The 22,137-nt window shown below is 46.5% G+C and overlaps 2 protein-coding genes across 6 annotated transcripts in view; both read left to right on the forward strand.

Moving 5' to 3' along the window:
* ZNF341 (zinc finger protein 341) overlaps nucleotides 1-16,289 on the forward strand; it is a 64,472-nt gene extending 48,183 nt beyond the window's left edge. For 4 of the 5 annotated variants that reach the window (XM_060188654.1, XM_060188655.1, XM_060188658.1 and 1 more), the window contains one exon: nucleotides 2,823-6,361. In XM_060188654.1, coding sequence (XP_060044637.1) covers nucleotides 2,823-3,358 — 536 coding nt within the window. In that variant the 3' untranslated portion in view covers nucleotides 3,359-6,361. Of the gene's footprint in view, nucleotides 1-2,822; nucleotides 6,362-16,153 lie in introns of those variants that run through there. The other variant, XM_060188656.1, reaches the window with a different exon arrangement.
* Nucleotides 16,290-16,517: 228 nt separating this feature from the next.
* The window catches only part of CHMP4B (charged multivesicular body protein 4B), a 51,819-nt gene continuing 46,199 nt past the window's right edge, over nucleotides 16,518-22,137 (forward strand). Inside the window, exon 1 of the mRNA XM_007522674.3 lies at nucleotides 16,518-16,707. Coding sequence (XP_007522736.1) covers nucleotides 16,518-16,707 — 190 coding nt within the window. The remainder of the gene's footprint in view (nucleotides 16,708-22,137) is intronic.

Here is a 22,137-nt window from a genome sequence, read left to right on the forward strand (position 1 = left end):
GGGAGACAGAGACACCTGCAGCACTGCTTTACCACTTGTGAAGCTTCCCCCTGCATGTGGGAACTGGGGGCTTGAACCCGGGTCCTAGCACATTGTAACATGTGTGCTCAACCAGGGGCACCACCACCTGGCCCCCTAGAATGGGGTTTTTCAACCTTAGCATCTACAGGACTTAATAATTCTCTGCTGTGTACGCTCTAGGACATTAAGCAGCATGCTGGGTTTCTTTCTTTAGTTGGCAGTGGCATCTTCTTCAAACCCACAACACCCCAAAAATGTCTCCAGGGAACAAATTAAAAGTCCTCTGGAGTAATATCGCCTTGGGATTGGCACACCAGAGGGCCCAAGTTTGATCCCTGGTACCATCATAGACATACGCTGGATCTGAGCTTTGCTCTGGTCCCTCTTTCTTATAAAAATAAATGTGGGAGGGGTGGAGGAGCCAGGTGGTAGCACAATCGGTGAAGTGCATGTGGTGCGAAGCGCAAGGACTGGCATAAGGATACCAGTTCGAGCCCCTAGTTCCCCACCTGTAGGGGAGTCGCTTCACAAACGGTGAAGCAGGTCTGCAGGTGTCTATCTTTCTCTCCCCCTCTCTGTCTTCCCCTCCTCTTTCCATTTCTCTCTTAAAAAAAAAAAAACAAACATATTAAAGGGCCCAGGTGGTGGTGTACCTGGTTAAGTGTTCACAGTCCGGTGCTCAAGGACTTGGGTTCAAGCTCCTGGTCCCCACCTGCAGGGGGAAAGCTTTACAGTTGGTGAAACAGTGCGGTTGGTGTCTCTCTGTCTCTCTTCCTCTCTATCTCCCTCTACCCTCTTAATTTTTTTCTGTCTCTATCCAATAATAAGTAAATTAAAGCTAAAAGAAGAAGAAGAAAGGGGCAGGGGAGACAGCATAATGGCTATGCAAAAAAGACTCTCCTGCTTGGGGCTCCCAGGTCCCAGATTCAGTCTCCACCCCACCATAAGCCAGAGGTGAGCAGTGTTTGGATATCTCTCTCTCTTTCACTGAAATAAAAAAAAATTTTTTTAAAGGAATAAGGTGGAAAAAAAAATATATATATATATATATATATATATATTTAAAAAGAATAGTTACTTTGAAAACTGGAAGAGTTTTCAAAGTAGAAGAAACACAGAGTTTCTTCTACTTTGGAAGAGTAGATGGAGGACTTAGAGATTTGATACTGGACAGAGGTAGACAGCATAATGGTTATGCTAAGAGGCTCTCATGCCTGAGGCTCCAAAGTCCCAGGTTTAACCCCCCCACACCACCATAAACCGGAGTTGAGCAGTGCTCTGGTAGAAAATAAATAAATAAACAAATAAACAAAGTAAAACATTTTTTAAAAAGAGAGATTTGAGACTTGAGTTTGAATCTTAAAATCACCACTGCCCTGATGGGTGACCTCAAGCAAGTTGTAGTCTCTCTCTGAACTTTCAACCCTGGGGGCCTGAGGAAGCTGTGGCTCAGACTGTGGAGGGCTGGGGTCCACTTCCTGTGCATGTGGAAGGATCCGTGGTTCACTTGGTGAATGACTGTTGAGAACCTCCCCACCTCAGGGGCTGGAATTGCCCTGGCAGAGTGCTATCTGCCCACGCTCCAAGCTTAGTGGTAAGAGATTAAAAGAGCATAGTAAATAAATGCATGTGGCAGCCAAGTCTGCTATGTGCAAAGGTAGAAATAAAAACAGAATGATGGGACACAGAACAAAGAGGGTGGCCTTTGTTCATGGACCACCTTGGGAGGTGGTTAAGAGCTGAGTTCCAAAGGATGTAAAGAGCCAAGAAATGACTGAAGGGCGAAGGAGCCAAAAGTGCAAAGCCTCAGACCCAAAAGAGACTGGGAGAGGGAATGTTTGAGACCAAGAATGGTGAGCCGGAGAACCCACAGTGACTGCTGGCAGAACCAGTCAAGGAGCAGATGGAGATGGTGCTGAGAGGTGAAGGGGGTGGTCAGACTGTACAATGCTTGTGAGAGCTCTGAGAATCACTGCATTAAAAAAATTATTTATTAATGAGAGAGAGAGAGAAGAGGAGCGAGAACTAGAGCATCACTCTGGCACATGGAACTTGGGACCCCATGCTTAAGAAACCAATGTTTGGGGGCTGCTGAAGGTGCACCAAGTTGAGCTTACATGATATCATGCTTAAGGACCCAGGTTCAAAGGAGACAGCATAATGGTTATGCAAAGAGATGCTCATGCCTGAGGCTTTGAAGCCCCAGGTTCAGTCCCCCATCCTACCATAAACTAGAGCTAAGGAGTGTTCTAGTTAAAAAAAAAAAAAAAAAAAAAAGAGAGAGAGAGGAAGGAAGGAAGAAAAAAGAAAGTAGGAAAGAAAGAAAGACAGAAAGATGGACCCGGGTTCAACATCCCCTACCCCACCCACACGAGGGAAGCTTCACAAGCGGTGAAGCAGGGATGTAGGTGACTCTCTTTCTCTCCCCTCTCCCCTCTCAATTTCTCTCTGTCCTATCAAGTCAAAATAGAAAGAAAAGGGGCCAGGTAGTAGGACACCTGGTTGAACATATACCTCCTAGTGCTCAAGGACCTGGACTTGAACCCTCAGTCCCCACCTGCATGGGGGTGGGGTGAGGGTGGGGGTGAGGGGACCTTCATAAGTGGCAAAGCAGTGTTGCAGGAATCTCCCCCTTCCCTCACAACTTCTGTTTCTATCCAAAATAAAATTTTAAAAGATATTAAAAAACAAATAAATAAAAACCAGTGCTTTAGCTATTACACCACACCCAGGCCACATGGATGTCTTTTATTTCAGGCACAGAGGTGAGTGCCTCTCCCTGACTCCCCCTTGCTCCCCAGGCATGAAACTCCACAAGTGTGCCCTGTGCAGCAAGTCCTTCAGCCGCCGTGCCCACCTTGCAGAGCACCAGCGTGCCCACACGGGAAATTACAAGTTCCGCTGTGCCAGCTGTGCCAAAGGTTTCTCCCGCCACAAATACCTCAAGGATCATCGATGCCGCCTTGGTCCCCAAAAGGACAAGGACTTGCAGGCCCGGCGGCCCCCCAGGAGGAGGGCAGCCCCTCGAAGCAGCAGTAGCAGCAGCAGTGGACACAAGGTGGTGACCCCTCTGCCTGACCCACTGGGACTCGAGGAGCTAAAGGACGCAGGGCCTGGGCCAGTGCCAGAAGCCGCCCCGGGCAAGCCACCCTTCTCAGAGTCAGATGCCGTGCTGTCCATCGTAGTAGGTGGCACAGTAGGTGGTGAACCAGAGCTGGTAGTGCCTGGCCACCCTGAGGGCTTAGGCTCCAACCTGGCCCTGGCAGAGCTGCAGGCAGGGGCTGAGAGCCCATGTGCCATGCTTGCTGTGCCTGTCTACATCCAGGCCTCAGAGTGAAGGGCCCATGGTGTTTGTTCCCAAGATCTAACCACAAATTCCCCTTTGGTCTGGGGCACATTGGGGCAGACTAGAGATCTTCCCATTGGAAAGGAGCCTTCAGCTATGTCCCCCATCCTACTGGAAAGTTCTGTACTGTCCTGGGACCTGGCATAGGGCTGCCTACAACTTCTGGGCAGAAGTGATGGCAAGAGAGATGGCTAAGCCTCAGAGAACAAGGGTCTGGCTGGTCCAGGTTGGTAGTAGGGTCCCGTAAAGAAGAAGCAGACAGTCTTCCCACCCATTCTCCAGAAAGTTAAATGTTGTTGGAGCTCTTGTCTGTTGGGTCTCCCCACGCACAGCTCATCATAGCCTTCCCAGACAGTTCTGTGATAAAGACATTTAGGAAGCACTAGTGGGGCATGACCAAAGCACAGCTATTAGTCAGGTCTGGCTTCCAGTCCAAGTGCAGCCCTTACTGTGTGACCTTACCTCTTCCTGTCCCTGGGATCCTCATTTGCATCATGGGACTGATGATAGTACAGCCTCATAGGACTGTTATGGGGCCTAGTATAATGTCATGTATAAAGGGCTTGACGTGCTGGGCACTTGAAATGTCAGGGTCAAAATGTCCACATGACTGGCTTGAGCCATGGTAGTTTCTTTCTTAGTCCCTAGGTGGCAGCACCACACCTCAAAGTGTGTGTGGGCCACTCGCTCACAGGGCTGTGCCACCCCACCAGCTGTAGAGAGGGTTGATACTCCCAGAGGGGTCATTTCAGAACTTTGCCTGGGAAAACATTGAGGAGGAAGGGCTTCAACTTACTTTTGAAAATGTAGGGTCCTGGGCCTGACCCCAAACCATTTGGAATTAGAAACTCTAACCAGGGGTTTATTTTGAGGAGGCCTCATATGCACAGCTATTACTTGGGGGCAAGCAAACCAGGTTTATCTGGAGGCAGGAAGGGATAAAAAGGAACTTGACCAACTCTTCTTCCTTTTTCTTCATAACTACTCTGTGGGGCCACATTGCCTCAGAGAGGAAGCTGAGGCTGAAGAAGGGAACAGAAACATCATAGCAGAGCTTTTCTCTCAGACTGCTGCAAAGGGGCCCAGGACTAGAGCTCAAAGAAAACTTGGCTTCCCCACATCCTTCAGAGGGATATGATAAAGTGGGAGGGGCAGGTGGAGAGCAGTGTACAGTTGAGGTGTGATGCCTATGAGGGTGATAATGGGGACAGAAAGTCTGCAGGAGGTGACATTCGACACAGCATTTACTTGGGTACCTAGAGGAAGGTGTGCCAGGCAGAGCAAGACACAGGTGAAGACCTGTGACAGTTTGAGGTCTCTGTTCTGTTCTAGGCCTGGTGAGTGGTCCAGAGTGACCAGAGATTGTAACAGTCCCTAATATTCTTCAAGCAATAGGCTCCTTTTATGTCACAGCACCTTTGAACCATCGGGTGAGAATTGCTACTTGTTTTATAGATAAGAAAATGGAGGTACAGAGAGACAAGATTCCCACCCCAGTTCACACAGCTAGTAAGTCACTGAGCTGGGATTCAAGCTAGGGTAGCCCCTAGACTCTTTGCTCTGCTGAAATGTGAATTGGTGTGAAACCAGAAAGAGCCCTAGATGTTGGATTGAGGAATTTGACATTTATTCTTGACATAAAAATGCACAGGAGCCATTAAACATTTTAAAAAATATTGTTAGAGGGGGAGATAGCATAATGGTTATGCGAGGCTTTGAGGTCCCAGTTTCAATCCCTCATACCACCATAAGCCAGAGATGAGCAATTTTCTGGTTAAAAAAAAAATTACTGTGCCAAGGAGATAGCATAGGTTAAGCAAAATGACTTTCATGCCTAAGACTCCAAGATCCCAGGTTCAGTCCCCCAACACCACCATAAACCAGAGCTGAGCGATTATTTGTTTTTTTTTAAATCAGCAGTGATATGAAAAAATAATTATTTAAGTTATGTCTCTGTCTCTTGCTGTCAATGTACATATGTATACACACTTACTGGTGATATGAAACTAATATGTGCTCAGTCCTGACTGTCATGCCTGTCACAGTCTAAGCACTCAAGCACTTTGATTTAGGTGGTTCTTGTTGTTGCTGCTCCTCCTCTTCCTCTTCTTCTCACCACTGCAACTTCACTGCTTCGGTCAACCTTTTCAGACAGAGAGAGGGAGAAAGACACCACCGCTCTGAAGCTTCCTCCAGTTTGGTGGCGTCAGGCTGGAACCTGGGCTGCGTGCAGGACAAAGCAGCACACTATCCAGGTGAGCTGTTTTGCCAGCCCAGTAGGTGCTACTTAGGATTTTTTTTTTTTTTTTTGCCTCCAGGGTTATTGCTGGGCTCAGTGCCTGCACCATGAATCCACCGCTCCTGGAGGCCATTTTTTCCCCCTTTTGTTGTCCCTGTTGTTGTAGCCTTGTTGTTATTGTTATTGTTGATGTCATTCATTGTTGGATAGGACAGAGAGAAATGAAAAGAGGAGGGGAAGACAGACACCTACAGACCTGCTTCACCGCCTGTGAAGCGATTCCCCTGCAGGTGGGAGCTGGGGGCTCAAACCGGGATCCTTACACCGGTCCTTATGCTTTGCACCACGTGCGCTTAACCCGCTGCACTACCGCCCGACCCTCTTATAATCCTATTTTATAGGCAAGATAAGGCAGTGGGCCCAACCAGGCTAAGTATCCCCATGTCATGCAGCAGAAAGTGTAGAACCAGGCCACAGAACAAAGGGCACATCAAGGTTAAGTCTAATATTTCACAGATGTGGAGTTGGACTGCAGATGAGGAGTCTGAAATGATATTGGGGTTTCCAGTCATGGGAGACAGCATAATGGTTATGCAAAAAGACTAATGCCTGGAGCTCCAAAGTCTAAGGCTCAGCCCCTGTACCACCATAAACTAGAGCTGAGCAGTGCTCTGGTCTCTTTCTCTACATACCTTTCTCTCTGTACCTTTCTCTATCATTAAAATAAAAGATACTTTAAAATGTTGAGGTCTCCATAGCTGAATCCATCTTCAGTTGGCAGATGGGAAGGCTGAGGCCCAGAGAAGGGGAGGCACTTACTTGTTCAAGGGTCTTATAGAGTTGACAGAGCAGTTCTGAACCTTGGGGTTCCTGGTAGAACTCTGAGATGCTGTGCAGCATAAAGTGCAAAGAAGGCCATTGCTAGGCATTCAGGGTCCCACAGACTTTGGCATCTGACAGAACTGGGTTAGAGTCCTGGTTCTCCCCCTCTTATCTGCATGACTGGTAAATCACTTCACCTTTCTGAACCTTTATGTCATCATATGTCAAATGTGGAGGATAATAAGATCTTTTTTTTCAGTTTATTTATTGGATTAATGTTTTACAGTCAACAGTAAAATACAGTAATTTGGGGGCTGTGCAGTAGTGCAGTGGGTTAATAAGCACACATGGCGCAAAGTACAAGGGCCAGTGTAAAGATCCTGGTTGGAGCTCCCAGCTCCCCACCTGCAGGGGGTCGCTTCACAAGTGGTGAAGCAGGTCTGCAGGTGTCTTTCTTTTCCCCCCTCTCTGTCTTCCCCTCCTCTCTCAATTTCTCTCTGTCCTATCCAGCAACAATAAGGGCAACAAAATGGGAAAAATGGCCTCCAGGAGCAGTGGATTCGTAGTGCAGGCACCAAGCCCCATCGATAACCCTGGAGGCAAAAAAAATAAATAAATAAATAATACAATAATTTGTATGTGTGTAACGTTTCCCAGTTTTCCGTATAACAATTCAACCCCCTCTAGGTCCTCCTCTGCCATCATGTTCCAGGACCTGAACCCTCCCCCAACCCACAGTCTTTTACGTTGGTGCAATACACCAACTCCAGTCCAAGTTCTGATTAGTGTTTTCCCTTCTGGTCTTGTTTTTCAACTTCTGATTCTATGAGTGAGATCATCCCATATTCAGAGGATGATATCTATCCAGTGTGGTTGTTGTCACAATTCAGAGAGAATTCAAGTAAAACAGGGATCACTAATTGGCAGTCTATGGCGTAAATCCAGCCTTAATTGGACCAGAGAGATAGTGCAGCACTAGCACATGGCACTTGTATGTGAGGGGTCCCTGGCACCAACAACCAAAGCAGACTAGTGTTTGGTTAAAAACAAACAAAACGGGAGTCGGGCAGTAGCACAGCAGGTTAAGCGCATGTGGCGCAATGCGTAGGGCTGGCTTAAAGATCCCGGTTCAAGCCCCTGACTCCCCACCTGCAGAGGAGTCACTTCACAGGCAGTGAAGCAGGTCTGCAGGCGTCTGTCTTTCTCTCCCCCCTCTGTCTTCCCCTCCTCTCTCCATTTCTCTCTGTCCTACCTAACAACGACAACATCAATAACAATAATAACTATGACAATAAAACAACAAGGGCAACAAGAGAAAATTAATTAAAACAAACAAACAAAACTTCATGCTCGACCTCAGATAGTAATACTGTGTCTCATATTCACAAGGCCCTGGCACTACATAACAGAATTAAAATAGCAGCCTGGGAGATAGTGCAGTGGATAAAATATTGAATTTTCAACCTTGTGGTCCTAAGTTCAATCCCTGGCACTGAAAATGCCATAGTGGGGAGTCATGTGGTAGTACAGCCAGTTAAGCGCACATGGCGTGAAGCACAAGGGCCAGCATAAGGATCCTGGTTCTAGCCCCCGGCTCCTCACCTGCAGGGGAGTTGCTTCACAGTCAGTGAAGCAGGTCTGCAGGTGTCTTTCTTTCTCTTCTCCTGTCTTCCCCTCCTCTCTCCATTTCTCTCTGTCCTATCCAACAATGACGACATCAGTAACAACAATAATAACTACAACAACAATAAAAAACAACAAGGGCAACAAAAGGGAAAATAAATAAATATAAAATTTTTAAAAAAGAAAATGCCATAGTGAGGCTCTGATTCTCTCTTCCTCCCATCTCTCATAAATAAATAGATCAGGAGGGAAAGAGTGGAGAGGGAATGTGGGCCCTAGTGCTTGATAATGGAAAAGGGCCTAAATCAGGGGTGAAAGTGGTATGTGAACACTTATAAGGGGAGATGAGAAATGTAAAGGTAATGGCAACTGTGCTGTAACTCATTAACCTCCCCACCAATAAAATGATTTTAAAAAGGCACAAGGATCAGAAAAGAGGAAATCATAGCATGATCAATATATAAACACTTGTTTGTGTCCTTATACTCCAGAATCCATTAGAAAATTTAGAATCAGAATTTCACATAAAGTTGTGGATTTCTGACTTTTGAACACTGGAGTATCTGGCACAGTGAGATGGCCAGTCAGGCGCAGCTGAACTCCTCAGTTCCTGGAGATGAGCACATGCATTCCATTTCTCTCCAGTGCGGGAAAATAGATGGTTAGTGGTCCAGGTGGTGGCGCAGTGGCTAAGGCACTAGACTCTCAAGCATGAGGTCCTGAGTTCAATCCCCGGCAGCACGTGTACCAGACTGATGTCTGGTTCTTTCTCTCCTCCTATTTTTCTCATTAATAAATAAATAAAATCTTAAAAAAAAGAAAAATAGATGGTCAGAGGTGACCACATGATTTTTCATGTTCCTGATCTGCTTTCCTCATCCAACATAGTGTCTAGACTCTGTATATATGATTTGAGGGACCATGCATTCCTTTCCTGTCCTGTGCTTACCTCCAAGCTTGCTGGCCTCAGTTTCTCTATCATTAAATGTAGGAAATTGAACTGTGGCAAACTTTACTGTCTGTTAAGCCAGTGTTCTGTGCGTTACTTACATATACTTGGAGGCAAGCCCTCTCATCCTACTCATGTTCAGATAGGGCGCCAAGGCTCAGAGAGTATAGTGACCCACCTAGAGATTCACATTAGAATGTATGGAGCTGACAGACAGACTGAAGTTCCTCCCTTGTCTTAAGATTTCTACAGCTTTCACCAGCTGTGAGGGAACATAGTTTTATTTGAAACCACTCTTCCAAAACTGTAGCCACTCTTCATCTCAGCACCACTACCCTGTGCAGACTACCAACCTCTCTTGCATGAATGACTGTATCTGCCAATTCTTTGACCATTTCTTTTTTTCCCTCTTCCACAAATATGGTTTGTTCTCTTGAGAAACTCAAAGGATCTTTCTAGAGCCCCAAGAGTTTGTCTTCCTTTCCTGTTACCTTCCTATAATGGTTTCCAGTCATTCCCAGAATGAAAGCAAGTAAATTTCCCTGTGGGTTTTAAGGTTGTATATCATGCAGCCCTTGTCTCCCATCACTTTCCTTCTCTCCTTCTATTCTAGCCACACCTGCTTTTTTTTTGCACTACGAATCCACTGCTCCTGGAGCCCATTTTCCCCATTTTTGTTGCCCTTGTTGTTATTGTTATTATTGCCATGGCTGTTGTTGTCGCTGGATAAGACAGAAATGGAGAGAGGAGGGGAAGACAGAGAGGGGGAGAGAAAGATAGACACCTGTAGACCTGCTTCACCACTTGTGAAGCGACTCCCCTGCAGGTGGCGGGCTGGAGGCTTGAACAGGGATCCTTACACTGGTCCTTGCGCTTTGCACCATGAGTGCTTAACCCACTGCACTACTGCCCGACTCCCTACACATTTCTTTATTGTGTGCTCCCTTCACTAGAAACAAAAGGCTTACAAGGGCAAGGGCTCATGTCTAGTTTACTGATAAATCTGGAGTGCCTAAAACTGTTCAGTAGTTCTCAATATTTGCTGATGGGGACCAGAGAGGCGCCTCAGTGATAGAGGTCAGGATTTGAATGTCCTGGGGTCAATCCCTGGCACCACAGAAATATGAGAATGATAAATAGAACATCACAAATGGGGAGTCGGGCTGTAGCGCAGCGGGTTAAGCGCAGGTGGCGCAAAGCATAAGGACCGGCATAAGGATCCCGGTTCAAACCCCGGCTCCCCACCTGCAGGGGAGTCGCTTCACAGGTGGTGAAGCAGGTCTGCAGGTGTCTATCTTTCTCTCTTCCTCTCTGTCTTCCCCTCCTCTCTCCATTTCTCTGTCCTATCCAACAACGACAACAACAATAACTACAACAATAAAAAAACAACAAGGGCAACAAAAGGGAATAAATAAATAAAATAAATATTAAAAAAAAAAGAACATCACAAATGTCAGAGCAAGTGCTCTGGTCTCCCTCACTCAATAAAGAAAAAGGAATATTTGTTGAATGTATAAGGCTAACAGTTAGTTTCCTCCAGTAAAAATTTACCATAGGGAGGCTGCGTGGTGGCACACCAGGTTAAGCACACATAGTATGAAGCTCAAGGACCCAGGTTCAAACCTCCAGCCCCCTACCTGTGTGTGTGTGGGGGGAGGTCACTTCACAAGTGGTGAAGCAGTTCTTCTGCAGGTGTCTGTCTCTCTTCCTCTCTATCTCACCCTCCCCTCTCAATTTTCCTCTGTCCTATTAAAAAAAAAAAAAGAAGAAAGAAAGAAAAATGGCCACCAGGATCAGTGGATTTGTAGTGCCTGCATCGAGCCCCAACAATAATCCTGGAGGCAATAAATAAATAAATAAATAAATAAATAAAAATTTGCCATAGAAGCTGAGAGATGAATGATTCAAAGCCCCAAGAGTTAATCTTTGATATGAAGGATGCTTTCCTTTGTCTTCAAAGGGAGCTGAAAATATCTAGGACAAATGACAGAGATGGTGGCTTGGAAGTCTCAGTTGACAAAGCAAGTATCCAGGGGAACTGGTTGGACTGGTTTTGTCTCCCTGAAGGAGTGGAGGCGACTGTGGCTAGTGCTCCCAACCCCTAGGGCTGCCAGCAGGTGAGTCCTGTAGGCTGGTCAGGGAAGCTAGCAGATTCCATAGCTGGGTTGCTGGTGAGCCCTGACTTGCCAGGACTTGCTGGTGTGTGGTCAGAGATAGAATCTTTTTTTTTTTTCCAACTCCAATATTACTTTATCAAGGAAATACTGATTTAGAGGATTTTTGTTTTCACAGCGGTACATTACTGTACTTCTCCAAGACTGATCTTAACCTACTACAGGGATTTAGGTCCCCAACTCCCCTTAGTAGTCCCCCCCCCATTCAGAGTTCTGGAATCTGCTGTGATAGACTATATACTTCACTGACAATTAAACCAATAGAATCCACAAGGCAAACTTTATTTTATTTATTTATTTATTTATTTACTTAGAGAGGGAGAGACACACTCAGAGAGGAGGGATACCACGATACCACTACTGTCCATGGAGCTCCTGAATTTCTGGGTACCCCACCTCATGCCAGGGCACAAATGCAGGACTTCACATGTGGTAAGGCATGTGCTGTATCAGGTGAGTTTTCTACTGGCCCACCACTGCCTGTCTGATTGCTTATAAAGGTGTGCTGGCATATGGAGTGCTGGCATCCAACTGTGAACCTCACACATGCAAGCCCTGCTTTCTGACCACTGTGAACTACCTCCCCGACTGCCATTCTCATGGTCAAGAATCCAGTACTTTATCCACTGCACCACATCCCGGACCAACTACCATTCTCAATTTTTGAACTTTGTATAAATGGTATCATATAGCCTTTTGCATCTGATTTCCTTCATTCAGTATAATATCTGTAAGTCATCCAAATTGTTGCATGTACTTATTGCATAACTTATTCTTTTCATATATTTGTTAATGAGTCAATGCCAGTTGGTCATAGTTTGAAAAGGCTATGCATGCACATTCCCAAAAGACCAGACAAAGGAAGACTGGGGAAGTCTAGGGTGTTCCAATTTTGAGCTAATCCTCTCTGTGAATCTCCTAGGGCAACTGATTCCTTAGCCAAGATGGCAGCTACCTTGCCCATGTGACACCACTTCCCACCCCACACTAGAAAGTCCTCATAACAGCTGAGAAGATGGCATAGTGGATAAGGTGTTAGATTCTAAAACAAGTGATCCTAAGTTCTATGTAAAAATGTACCAGCGATGCTTTGGTTCTCTCTTCCCTCCTCTCTCAAATAAACAAATAAATCTAACTTTATAAAAATACAACATGAATTGGGGGTCAGGTGTTAGCAGAAAGGGTTAAGCGCACATGGCGTGAAGTGCAAGGACCAGCATAAGGATCCTGGTACAAGCCCCTGGCTCCCCACTTGCAGGGGGATTGCCTACAAGCAGTGAAGCAGGTCTGCAGGTATCTTATCTTTCTCTCCCTCTCTCTGTCTTCCCCATCTCTCTTGGTTTCTCTGTCCTATCCAATAACAACAATATCAGTCACAATAATAATAACCACAACAATGATAAGACAACAACAGGTAAAATAAATACTTAGAAAATAAATAGGGGCCAGGTGGTGGTGCACCTGGTTGAGCGCACATGCTACAGTGCACAAAGACCTGGGTTTGAGCCCCACGGTCCCCACCTACAAGGGGAAAGCTTTGCAAATGGTGAAGCAGGTCTGCAGGTGTCTTTGTCTCTCTCCCTCTCTAGTATCCCTCCTCCTCTCAATTTTTGGCTGTCTCTATCCAATAAATAAATAAAGATAATAAAAAAAATTTAAGAAAATAAATACACCATGAATTAATCTTTTTTTTTGTTTGTTTATAAAGATTGACAGAGAGGCTGACTGACTAGGGCATCACTCAGCTCTGGCATTCTGTTGTGCCTAGGATTGAACCTGGGACCTATTTCATGCAAGATCTGTATGCTACCACTGTGATATTGCCCTGTTCTCATGAGGAATCAGCCTCAGCACATTTTCATTAGGATTGCTGATGCAGTCTCAGAATTCTGAAGTTCCAGCAGTTCTAGTTACTCACACCTGTTAATTATGGTTGGTATGCAGTATTATATAAGTTTTCCCAGCAGGCTGGGGAGCTGGTTTAGTGGTGGAGCATAAGATTTGCATTGTGGCAGTCGGGTTGTAGCGCAGCGGGTTAAGCATAGGTGGCACACAGTGCAAGGACCAGCGTTTGGATCCCGGTTCCAGCCCTGGCTCCCCACCTGCAGGGGAGTCACTTCACAAGTGGTGAAGCAGGTCTGCAGGTGTCTATCTTTCTCTCACCCTCTCTGTCTTCCCCAATCTCTCTCCATTTCTCTGTCCTCAACAGCAGCTACAACAATAAGACAACAAGGACAACAAAAGGGAATAAATAAATATTTTTAAAAAATAATAATAAAAGATTTCCATGTATAAGGTCCTGAGTTAAAACCCTAGCACTGCATATGCCAGCATAATACTTAGGTTATTTCCCCCTTTATTTATTTATTTATTTTTAAGATTTTTATTTATTAATGAAATAGGAGGAGAGAGGGAAAGAGAACCAGAACATTACTTTGGTACATGTGCTGCTGGTGATTGGACTCTTGACCTCATGCTTGGGAGTCCAAAGCTTTATCCACTGTGCTACCTCCCAGATCACTATTTCCCCCTTTAATACATAAATACACCTATTTAAAATTTTTTTTTATTATTGGCTAATGACAGAGAAATTGAGAGGGGAGGAGGAGGTAGAGAGGGAGACAGACACCTGCATCCCTGCTTCACCACTTGTGAAGCTTTGCCCCTGCAGGTGGAGACCAGGGGCTTGAACCTGGGTCCTTGTGAATTGTAATGTGTGTGCTGAACCAGGTGTACCACCACCTGGCCCCAATACATCTTTTTTTTAATGTTATTTATTTATTTTTAATTTTTCCCCTTTTGTTGCCCTTGTTGTTTATCGTCGTTGTTGTTATTGCTGTCGTCGTTGTTGGATAGGGCAGAGAGACATGGAGAGTGGAGGGGAAGACAGAGAGGGGGAAAAACAGACACTTACATACCTGCTTCACCGCCTGTGAAGCGACTCCCCTGCAGGTGGGGAGCCGGCAGCTTGGAGCAGGATCCTTACGCCTGTCCTTGCACTTTGCACCATGTGCGCTGCGCTACTGCCCGGCTCCCAATACATCTCTTTTTTTTGTATATTGTTTTTTCTTTAATTTATAAAATATTTATTTATCCCCCTTTGTTGCCCTTGTTTTTTATTGTTGTTGTAGTTATTATTGTTCTTATTGATGTTGTCGTTGTTGGATAGGACAGAGTGAAATGGAGAAAGGAGGTGAAGACAGAGAGGGGGAGAGAAAGATAGCTCCAGACCTGCTTCACCATTTGTGAGTGACCCCCCTGCAGGTGGGGAGCCGGGGGCTTGAACCGGGGTCCTTATACCGGTCCTTGTACTTAGCGCCACCTGTGCTTAACCTGCTGCGGTACCGCCCGACTACCTTTTCTTTAATTAATTAATTAATTTATTTATTTATTCCCTTTTTCTTGCCCTTGTCGTTATTGATGTCGTTGTTGTTGGATAGGACAGAGAGAAATGGAAAGAGGAGGGGAAGACAGAGAGGGAGAGAAAGACAGACACCTGCAGACCTGCTTCACTGTTTGTGAAGCGACTCCCCTGCAGGTAGGAAGCCGGGGACTCCAACCGGGATCCTTACACTGTCTTTGCGCTTCGCGCCACCTACGCTTAAGCTGCTGCGCTACCGCCCGACTCCCTAATTTTTAGTCTTTATTTATTGGATATAAACAGCCAGAAATTGAGAGGGAAGAGGGAGATAGATAGACACCCGCAGCACTGATTTACCACTCGCAAAGCTTTCCCTCTGCAGGTGGGGCCTAAGGGCTCAAACCTGGGTCCTGTACATTGCAACATGTGCCCTCAACCAGCTGCGTCACCACTTGCCCCCATATTGTCTTTTTAATATTTTATTTATTATTAGAGACAGAGATAAATTGAGAGGAGGGATAGAGAGAATGAGGGAGAGATACACCTGCAGCGCTGCTTTATCACTTGAAAAGCTTTACTCCTGGGCAGGGGCAGGGGCTTGAACCTAAGTCTTTGTGCACTGTAATGTGTATGCTTAGCCAAGTGCGCCACTGCCTGGCCTCCAATATGTCTTTTTTTTAATAAGTTTTTTTGCTATCATATCCCCAAGATATTTTTCTGGATTCTCAGAGTTAAGTCATGTGAAACCCTGCTATTCTCCTCAGTTTACCTCATAGTAGTATGAGACTAGTGGAACAGGATCTACAGGTTCAGCCCATTCACTTAGTCTTTGGGTCCCGTGTCAGACCCAGCAAGCATTTTGCCTAGTGCCAGCATGACTTAGATAAGAGGGCAGGGAGAAAGTGCTTATTTACTTACTAGTGTGTGTGTGTGTGTGTGTGTGTGTGAGAGAGAGAGAGAGAGAGAGAGAGAGAGAGAGAGAGAGAACACCAGACATCACTCTGTTACATGTGCTGCCTGGGTTCAAACTCAGGACCTCATGCTTGAGAGTCCAATGCTTTATCTACTATGCCACCTCCCGGACCACTTAAATTCCCTTCTCACATAAGGTTTGAGATGTTTCAGTCTAAATTTCACAAAGGGAGGCACATAGAGTAGGGAAAAGTAACTTTTTTCAAGTCGGGTTTTAAGCCTTTCCAATTTTAACTTCAATGTCAATTAGACACCAGTAAGACTCACGCCCTGGTACCAGAAGACCCAGGTTCAAAGTGCTAGCACCTCCCACCACCTCCTCCCCATCAGAGCTGAGCATTGCATTGGCTTAAAAGTAAATAAGCCAATAAAAGCAAAGAAAGGCAAAAGATAAGTAGGAACTGAGGTGGGTGTGAGCCTTCAGGCTATCAAGTTATCAAGAATTTTGGACCCACGTCAGACCCCCAAGTTAGGTAGCTCTGTCCTTTTGAAGCCACGGTTTCGGCTACTTGATTTCTTGATGACCTATAAAATAGGAACCTTGTGAACACTAAATGTATTACTGCATACAAAGCGCTTTGCAGAATGCTAATCATCGTTTTGTAAGATACTGTAATTTCTCTTCCTGTCCTTCTACCCACCACAGAACAGATTCCAAGGAGACTACATTTCTCAGCATACCACCTCGCCCTTTGACCCTCGCGACCAAAAAGACGCGCCGCTGAGCGCCTCGTGCCGGAAGACTATAGACTCCCGACATGCAGCGCGCCTCCCTCCATTAGCTTTGAGGCGCGGCCCGCGCGTTGCCTGCTGGGAATTGTAGTCAGCGGCGCGTTGCCCTGACGCCAGCCGGGCAGGGCGTGGGGGCCTGTGGGAGGTGGCGCGGCCAGGCCCAGCTGTGGGGTGGAGGCGGCGGAGAGGCCTGCGGCTGCAGGGAGCGGCGGGGCCGGGAGCGGGCGCCGGAGCCGAGCCGGAGCGGGCGGCGCAGGCCGGCGCGGCGAGCAGCAACCATGTCGGTATTCGGGAAGCTGTTCGGGGCCGGTGGGGGGAAGGCCGGCAAGGGCGGCCCGACCCCCCAGGAGGCCATCCAGCGGCTGCGGGACACGGAGGAGATGCTAAGTAAGAAGCAGGAATTCCTGGAGAAGAAGATCGAGCAGGAACTGACGGCCGCCAAGAAGCACGGCACCAAAAACAAGCGCGGTGAGACGGCCCGGCCCCATAGACTCCCCTCGGGCCCCGGCGCCGCATTCGGCGGACTGGCTGCCGGGCCCGCTCGGTCCTTGGACCTCTGCCCGCTCCCACTGCCTTTGGCGCCTTTCCCGGCCTGGCCCCACTCACTGTCGTCCCCCCAGCCCCCGAGACTTGGACTCCTCGGCCGCCAGACACGCTCCCCCGGGCTCTCCCTGGGCCCCGACAGACCCCGAGGCTCAGCACTCTGCCCCCTGGGCTTTGCTCCTTTCTCTTCCGCGTCGTCCTCCTGCCTCTGGCCCGGGGTCCAGTCTTCCCCACCCACCCTGCTTCCCAGAACTGTTGTGCTCTTGCTGGTTCCGCCCCTTCCTCCCCGACGTCTGTGGGGCGTCCCCTGACCTGCCGAGGCCGTGCACCCCCCTCCCCCCAACCCGGGACCCCCGGACTCAGAATTCTCCCCAGAAGCCAACCTGATGGATCGGGAAATGCGCGCGCGTGTGTCCGTGTCCCGTGAACTTGAGCAAGTCGCTTCCCCCCATGAGGACCCCCCCCCCCCCCGAGCCCGCGCTCGGCCTCCATGAGGCCTAAAGCTCCTTCCCGTCCGCATCCTCGGCTCGGTTGCCCCACAGCCAGGTCTTACCGGAGTTTCACGTCGTGCGAGCCTTCGCCCAGGCGGTGACTCACTTCTTCTCATCCCTCTGGCCCAGAAATAGGCTTTCCCGTGCTCTCTGGACCCGATTCTCTCCACCGTCCCCCCCCACCCCGCCCCCAGTTCTCACTCCAGGGGCTCGGGGCTCCGCATGTTCTTCCCGTGTTGTGGTTGCTGGGCAAAAACTTTGTATTCTGCTTAGGTGAGGTGAGTGTTTGAATGCTTGAACAGCTGGGAAGCAGGCTAGTAATGTTTGGTTTTTCTTGGTGTGCCGGCACTCTGAGAGTGATCTGAAGTGACAGCCCCCGGGGAGCTGGAGTTTACAACGAACTGGTGTTGAACGTAAAGTCGCTAGCCCTGTGACCTTGAGCTACTTAATTTACCTCTTTAAAAGGAAGATGATGGATTTAAGGTGCTCAGCCCATATTAGGAAGTAAATAGATGTCTTCTTCATTGGAACGGAAGAACAAGATAAACAACCTGAGGATGCTTCTCTGCCAAAAAGCCAACAAGCATTTTAGAAAATAATTTTTTTTAGTGCCTCTTGCACGCACTATATTCAGTTTTGTTTTCTCCATTTTATTCGTTAGGACAGACAGAAGTAGAGAGGGGAAGGGGAGATAGAAAGACAGACACCTGGGGGCCGGGTGGTAGCGCAGTGGGTTAAGCGCACTAGGTGCAAAGTGCGAGGGCCAGCAAGGATCCTGGTTCGAGTCCCTGGCTCCCCACCAGCAAGGGGGGTCGTTTCACAGGCAGTGAAGCAGGCCTGCAGGTGTCTATCTCTCTCTCCCCCTCTGTCTTCCCCTTCTCTCTCCATTTCTCTCTGTCCTATCCAACAACAACAATGACAATAATAATAACGATAAATAACAAGGGCAACAAAAGTGGGAAAAATAGCCTCCAGGAGCAGTGGATTCATAGTGCAGGCACTGAGCCCCAGCGATAACCTTGGAGACAAAAAAGAAAAGAAAGACAGACACCTGTTTCACCGCTCTGAAGTGTCCCTACTGCAGGTGGGGAGCAGGGGCTTGAACCGGATTCTTGTGCATGTGCGCTTAGCCAGGTGTGCCACCGCCCAGCCTTGCACATGCATTGTATTCACAAGACATAAATATTCATAAATAAAATACAGCTTTTGCCTTAATGAGAAGACAGAGTAAACGAAGAAAGTTATGTCTAGTGAGTGGAGTGTTGCATGGTTGAGAACCTTTACTTCTAGAGACAGTTGTTACTCTAGAAAAACACAATACATCCAGCCTGCTTTTCTGAGAGGTCTTGTGGGGGAATCATACACATTGGGGTAAGTTGACCCCAACATGGGGTGACTTTGCTCCAAGGGGGTCCTCTCCTTGGTATATTTAGTTATTATTTATTTATTTATTTTAAACTCTATTTTATGGTGGTGCAGGGAGTTGAATCTGGGACCTTTAGTACCTCAGGCATGAAAGTCTTTTGCATAGCTATGCTATTTCCCCAACCCTGTATTTTTCTTAATGAAGAAAATGTTCCCCAAAAAAGAAAGAAAATGTTCCTCTCCATCTTTACTGTGCCTTCATATCCCACAGGTATGGGGATACAGTAGAGACTAAAGACCAAGTTATTTTTTTAAAGGTTTTTTTTTTTTATATTTATTTTCCCTTTTGTTGCCCTTGTTTTTTTTTATTGTTGTAATTATTATTGTTGTTGTTATTGATGTCGTCATTGTTGGATAGGACAGAGAGAAATGGAGAGAGGAGGAGAAGACAGAGGGGGAGAGAAAGACAGACACCTACAGACCTGCTTCACTGCCTATGAAGTGACTCCCCTGCAGGTGGGGAGCCAGGGGGCTCAAACCGGGATCCTTATGCCGGTCCCTGCGCTTTGCGCCACATGCGCTTAACGTTAGCGCTGTGCTACCGCGCGACTCCCTAAAGACCAAGTTTAAGTTAAGAAAAGAATGTCCTGAGGAGGTATGTGCTTTAAAAAACAGGCAGATGATAGGGAGTGATGGGTGGGAAGTTTAGGGAGCATGACGAGAGAAAGCTGGTCTGAAAAGCTCTGCAAAAATTCGAGGAGGAGCATTCTAGGCAGGTAGAATGGCATAGAAAAAAGGCCCAGAGCTTGGCTTGTTTTAATAAACATAATGACCTCTTCATCTAGAATGTAGTGATTGGAGGGGAGAATGATATGAAATAAGTGGGTGGGGAGTGGACATTAAACTTTCTAGTAAAGGAAGAATTTCATCCTGGCTGTTGGAGGATGATATTCAGGAGCATGTCCTAGCCATTGATAAACGAGTTTTTAAAACACTATCTGGCTGCTCTATGGAAGCAGACTAGTAGGGGGTTTGGGGTGGGGTGGGTAGGCATAAAGAGACAGTTGAGATCATCCATTTCATCTGTTTGTGGCTTGAACTCAAACTCAGTTGTAGCTCTGGAGATCTAGAATTAATTTTTTTAAAAATTTAGATTGATTTGTTAATAACAAAGGGAACCAGAGCATCACTCTTGTACATGTGACATCTGGAGTCAAACCTAGGGTCTCATAGTTGGGAGTTGGATGACCCGTCCACTGTGCCACTTTCTAGGCCACTCTAGCTTTTTTCTTTTCCTTTTTTTTTTTTTTTTTTTCTCGTGACTTTTTCTCAGTTAGGATTTATTTATTTAGAATCATTGCTTTTAATGGTCTGCCTTTTGGAATATTTTGCTTATTGCATGATGTCATAGAGAGGGTGGCTGTTTACCTCATTTCCCATCTGAAAGGGCAAGAAGTCCTCCGTGCCTTTTTTGGTGTGGAGCTAGTTTAGTTTTTGTAGTTTTAGATGTGATTGAATTGGCTTTCAAGAGTCTTGGAGAGAGGCTGCTGGCCGACTGAAAGACCAGTCTCAGTTGTAATAATTCTTCTGAAGGCAGTCTGTCTTCCTGAGTTTGCCTGAGAGGACAGGGGCTGTTCTAACCTGTCCTTTTCAGTGTCCTCTGGGAGAAGGATCTTTATTAACTTATTTATTTATTTATTTATTTATTTATGTATGTATTTTTTGCCTCCAGGGTTATTGCTAAGGCTCACTACGAATCCACTGCTTCTGGAGGCCATTTTCCCCATTTTATTGCCCTTGTTGTAGTTGTCATAGCTGTTGCTGTTGTTGGATAGGACAGAGAGAAATTGAGAGAAGAGGGGAAGACAGAGGGGGAGAGAAAGATAGACACCTGCAGACTTGTTTCACTGCTTGTGAAGGTGGGGAGCCTGGCTCGAACTGGGACCCTTATGCTGCCCTTGCGCTTTATGCGATGTGCACTTAACCCGCTGTGCTATCACCTAGCTCCTGGGAGAAGAATCTTATCTGGTTATTGGAATGGTGCTGTGAAGTCTTAGCACCACCACATTCCATTCATTCAGTCCCTGCTCTTTTGGGACCTGGAGAATCAGAAATGACAACATACTGTGCTTGCCCTCCTGCAGCTCAGGAGTAGAAGAGTGGAATTCATTGGAATTGTGGTCAAGATGAAAGAAGAGTCTGGTGTGTGTGTGTGTGTGTGTGTGTGTGTGTGTGTGTGTAAAAGGGAGAGAGGAAGAGAAGGATGGAGGGAAGGAAACTGGCCAGTGAGCACTAAAACTTTACTGGAGTTTCTTTGTGGAGGGGAAAGGACAAGGAGGCTTTGCAGAGGGGGTGAGTCAGCAAGGGCTTTGGGGAGCAGTGGATGTGAGAGGGCGAGACGTAGAGAACCCTGGGGAGTGCCGTATGGCCTTTAGACTTTGACCTAGAGATGTGGAAGAGCCATTGACTACCTTTTTTTTTTTTTTTTTTTTTTTAATCTTCTTGGGGACTCCAAACTGACTTTTTCATCTAGCTGGAGAGAGAGAGAGACCACACCACCAGTTTCCTCCAGTACTGTGGGGGTCAGACTCAGATCTGGGCCACATGTATGGCAAAGCCGTATCTTCCCAGATGAGCTGTCTTGCCAACCCCAAGGTTGTGTGAACCTCAGGCATGCAAGTCTGCTGCTTGTTTTGTTTCCTTGTATCCTGTATCTAATGTAATATAGTACTTGCCCTTTTCCTTTTGAGTTATTTCTCTTAGCATGATCCTCTCTGGTTTTATCTGTGTTGTAGCAAAGAACAGGATTTCATCTTTTCTCATAGTTGAGTAGTAGTCCATTATGTGCACATACACTAAAACTTATTAATCCACTCCTCTCTTTGAGTAGATTCCATATCATGGCTTTTGCAAATAGTGCTTCAGTGAACATCTGTGTGCATATTATTTGGGGCAAGTATTTATTTATTTATTTATTTATTTATGGCTCATAGAGTTCCACTAGTAGTGGAACTGGTGGGTCATATAGTATGTTTTTATTTTCTGAGGAACCCCCATACTTGTTCCCATAGGGGATTCTTTGATTATCTTAAAACAGCAGGTAGGGGCCAACTTGAATTTTTGAAAGAGTGTTCTAGTCATATCATAAAGAGGTGTGTAGATCAGGTAGGAAGGACTGGAGGTGGGGCTCAGTAAGGGATAAGGATAGAATTTCATAGGCATTGATTTGAGTTGTAGCTGTATTGCTTACTAGTTGTGTGCATCAGGCAAATTCCTCTGCACCTGTTATCCTATAAATAGGGCCACTAGTATATACCTTTTTGAATTTTATGTTACAGACACAAAGCTTGCAGCACTGTGCCTGCCATATGGTGAGTGATCAATAAATACTTGCCATTATCATTACAAAGGGAGTCATAACTACTCAGGTGGAATAAAGGACTAGAGTAGAAACCTGGAAAGCAAGAAGTTATACATGTTAGAGACTTTTTAAAAAATT

The sequence above is a fragment of the Erinaceus europaeus genome, chromosome 1 (genome assembly GCF_950295315.1).
Source record: "Erinaceus europaeus chromosome 1, mEriEur2.1, whole genome shotgun sequence".
Classification (NCBI taxonomy): domain Eukaryota; kingdom Metazoa; phylum Chordata; class Mammalia; order Eulipotyphla; family Erinaceidae; genus Erinaceus; species Erinaceus europaeus.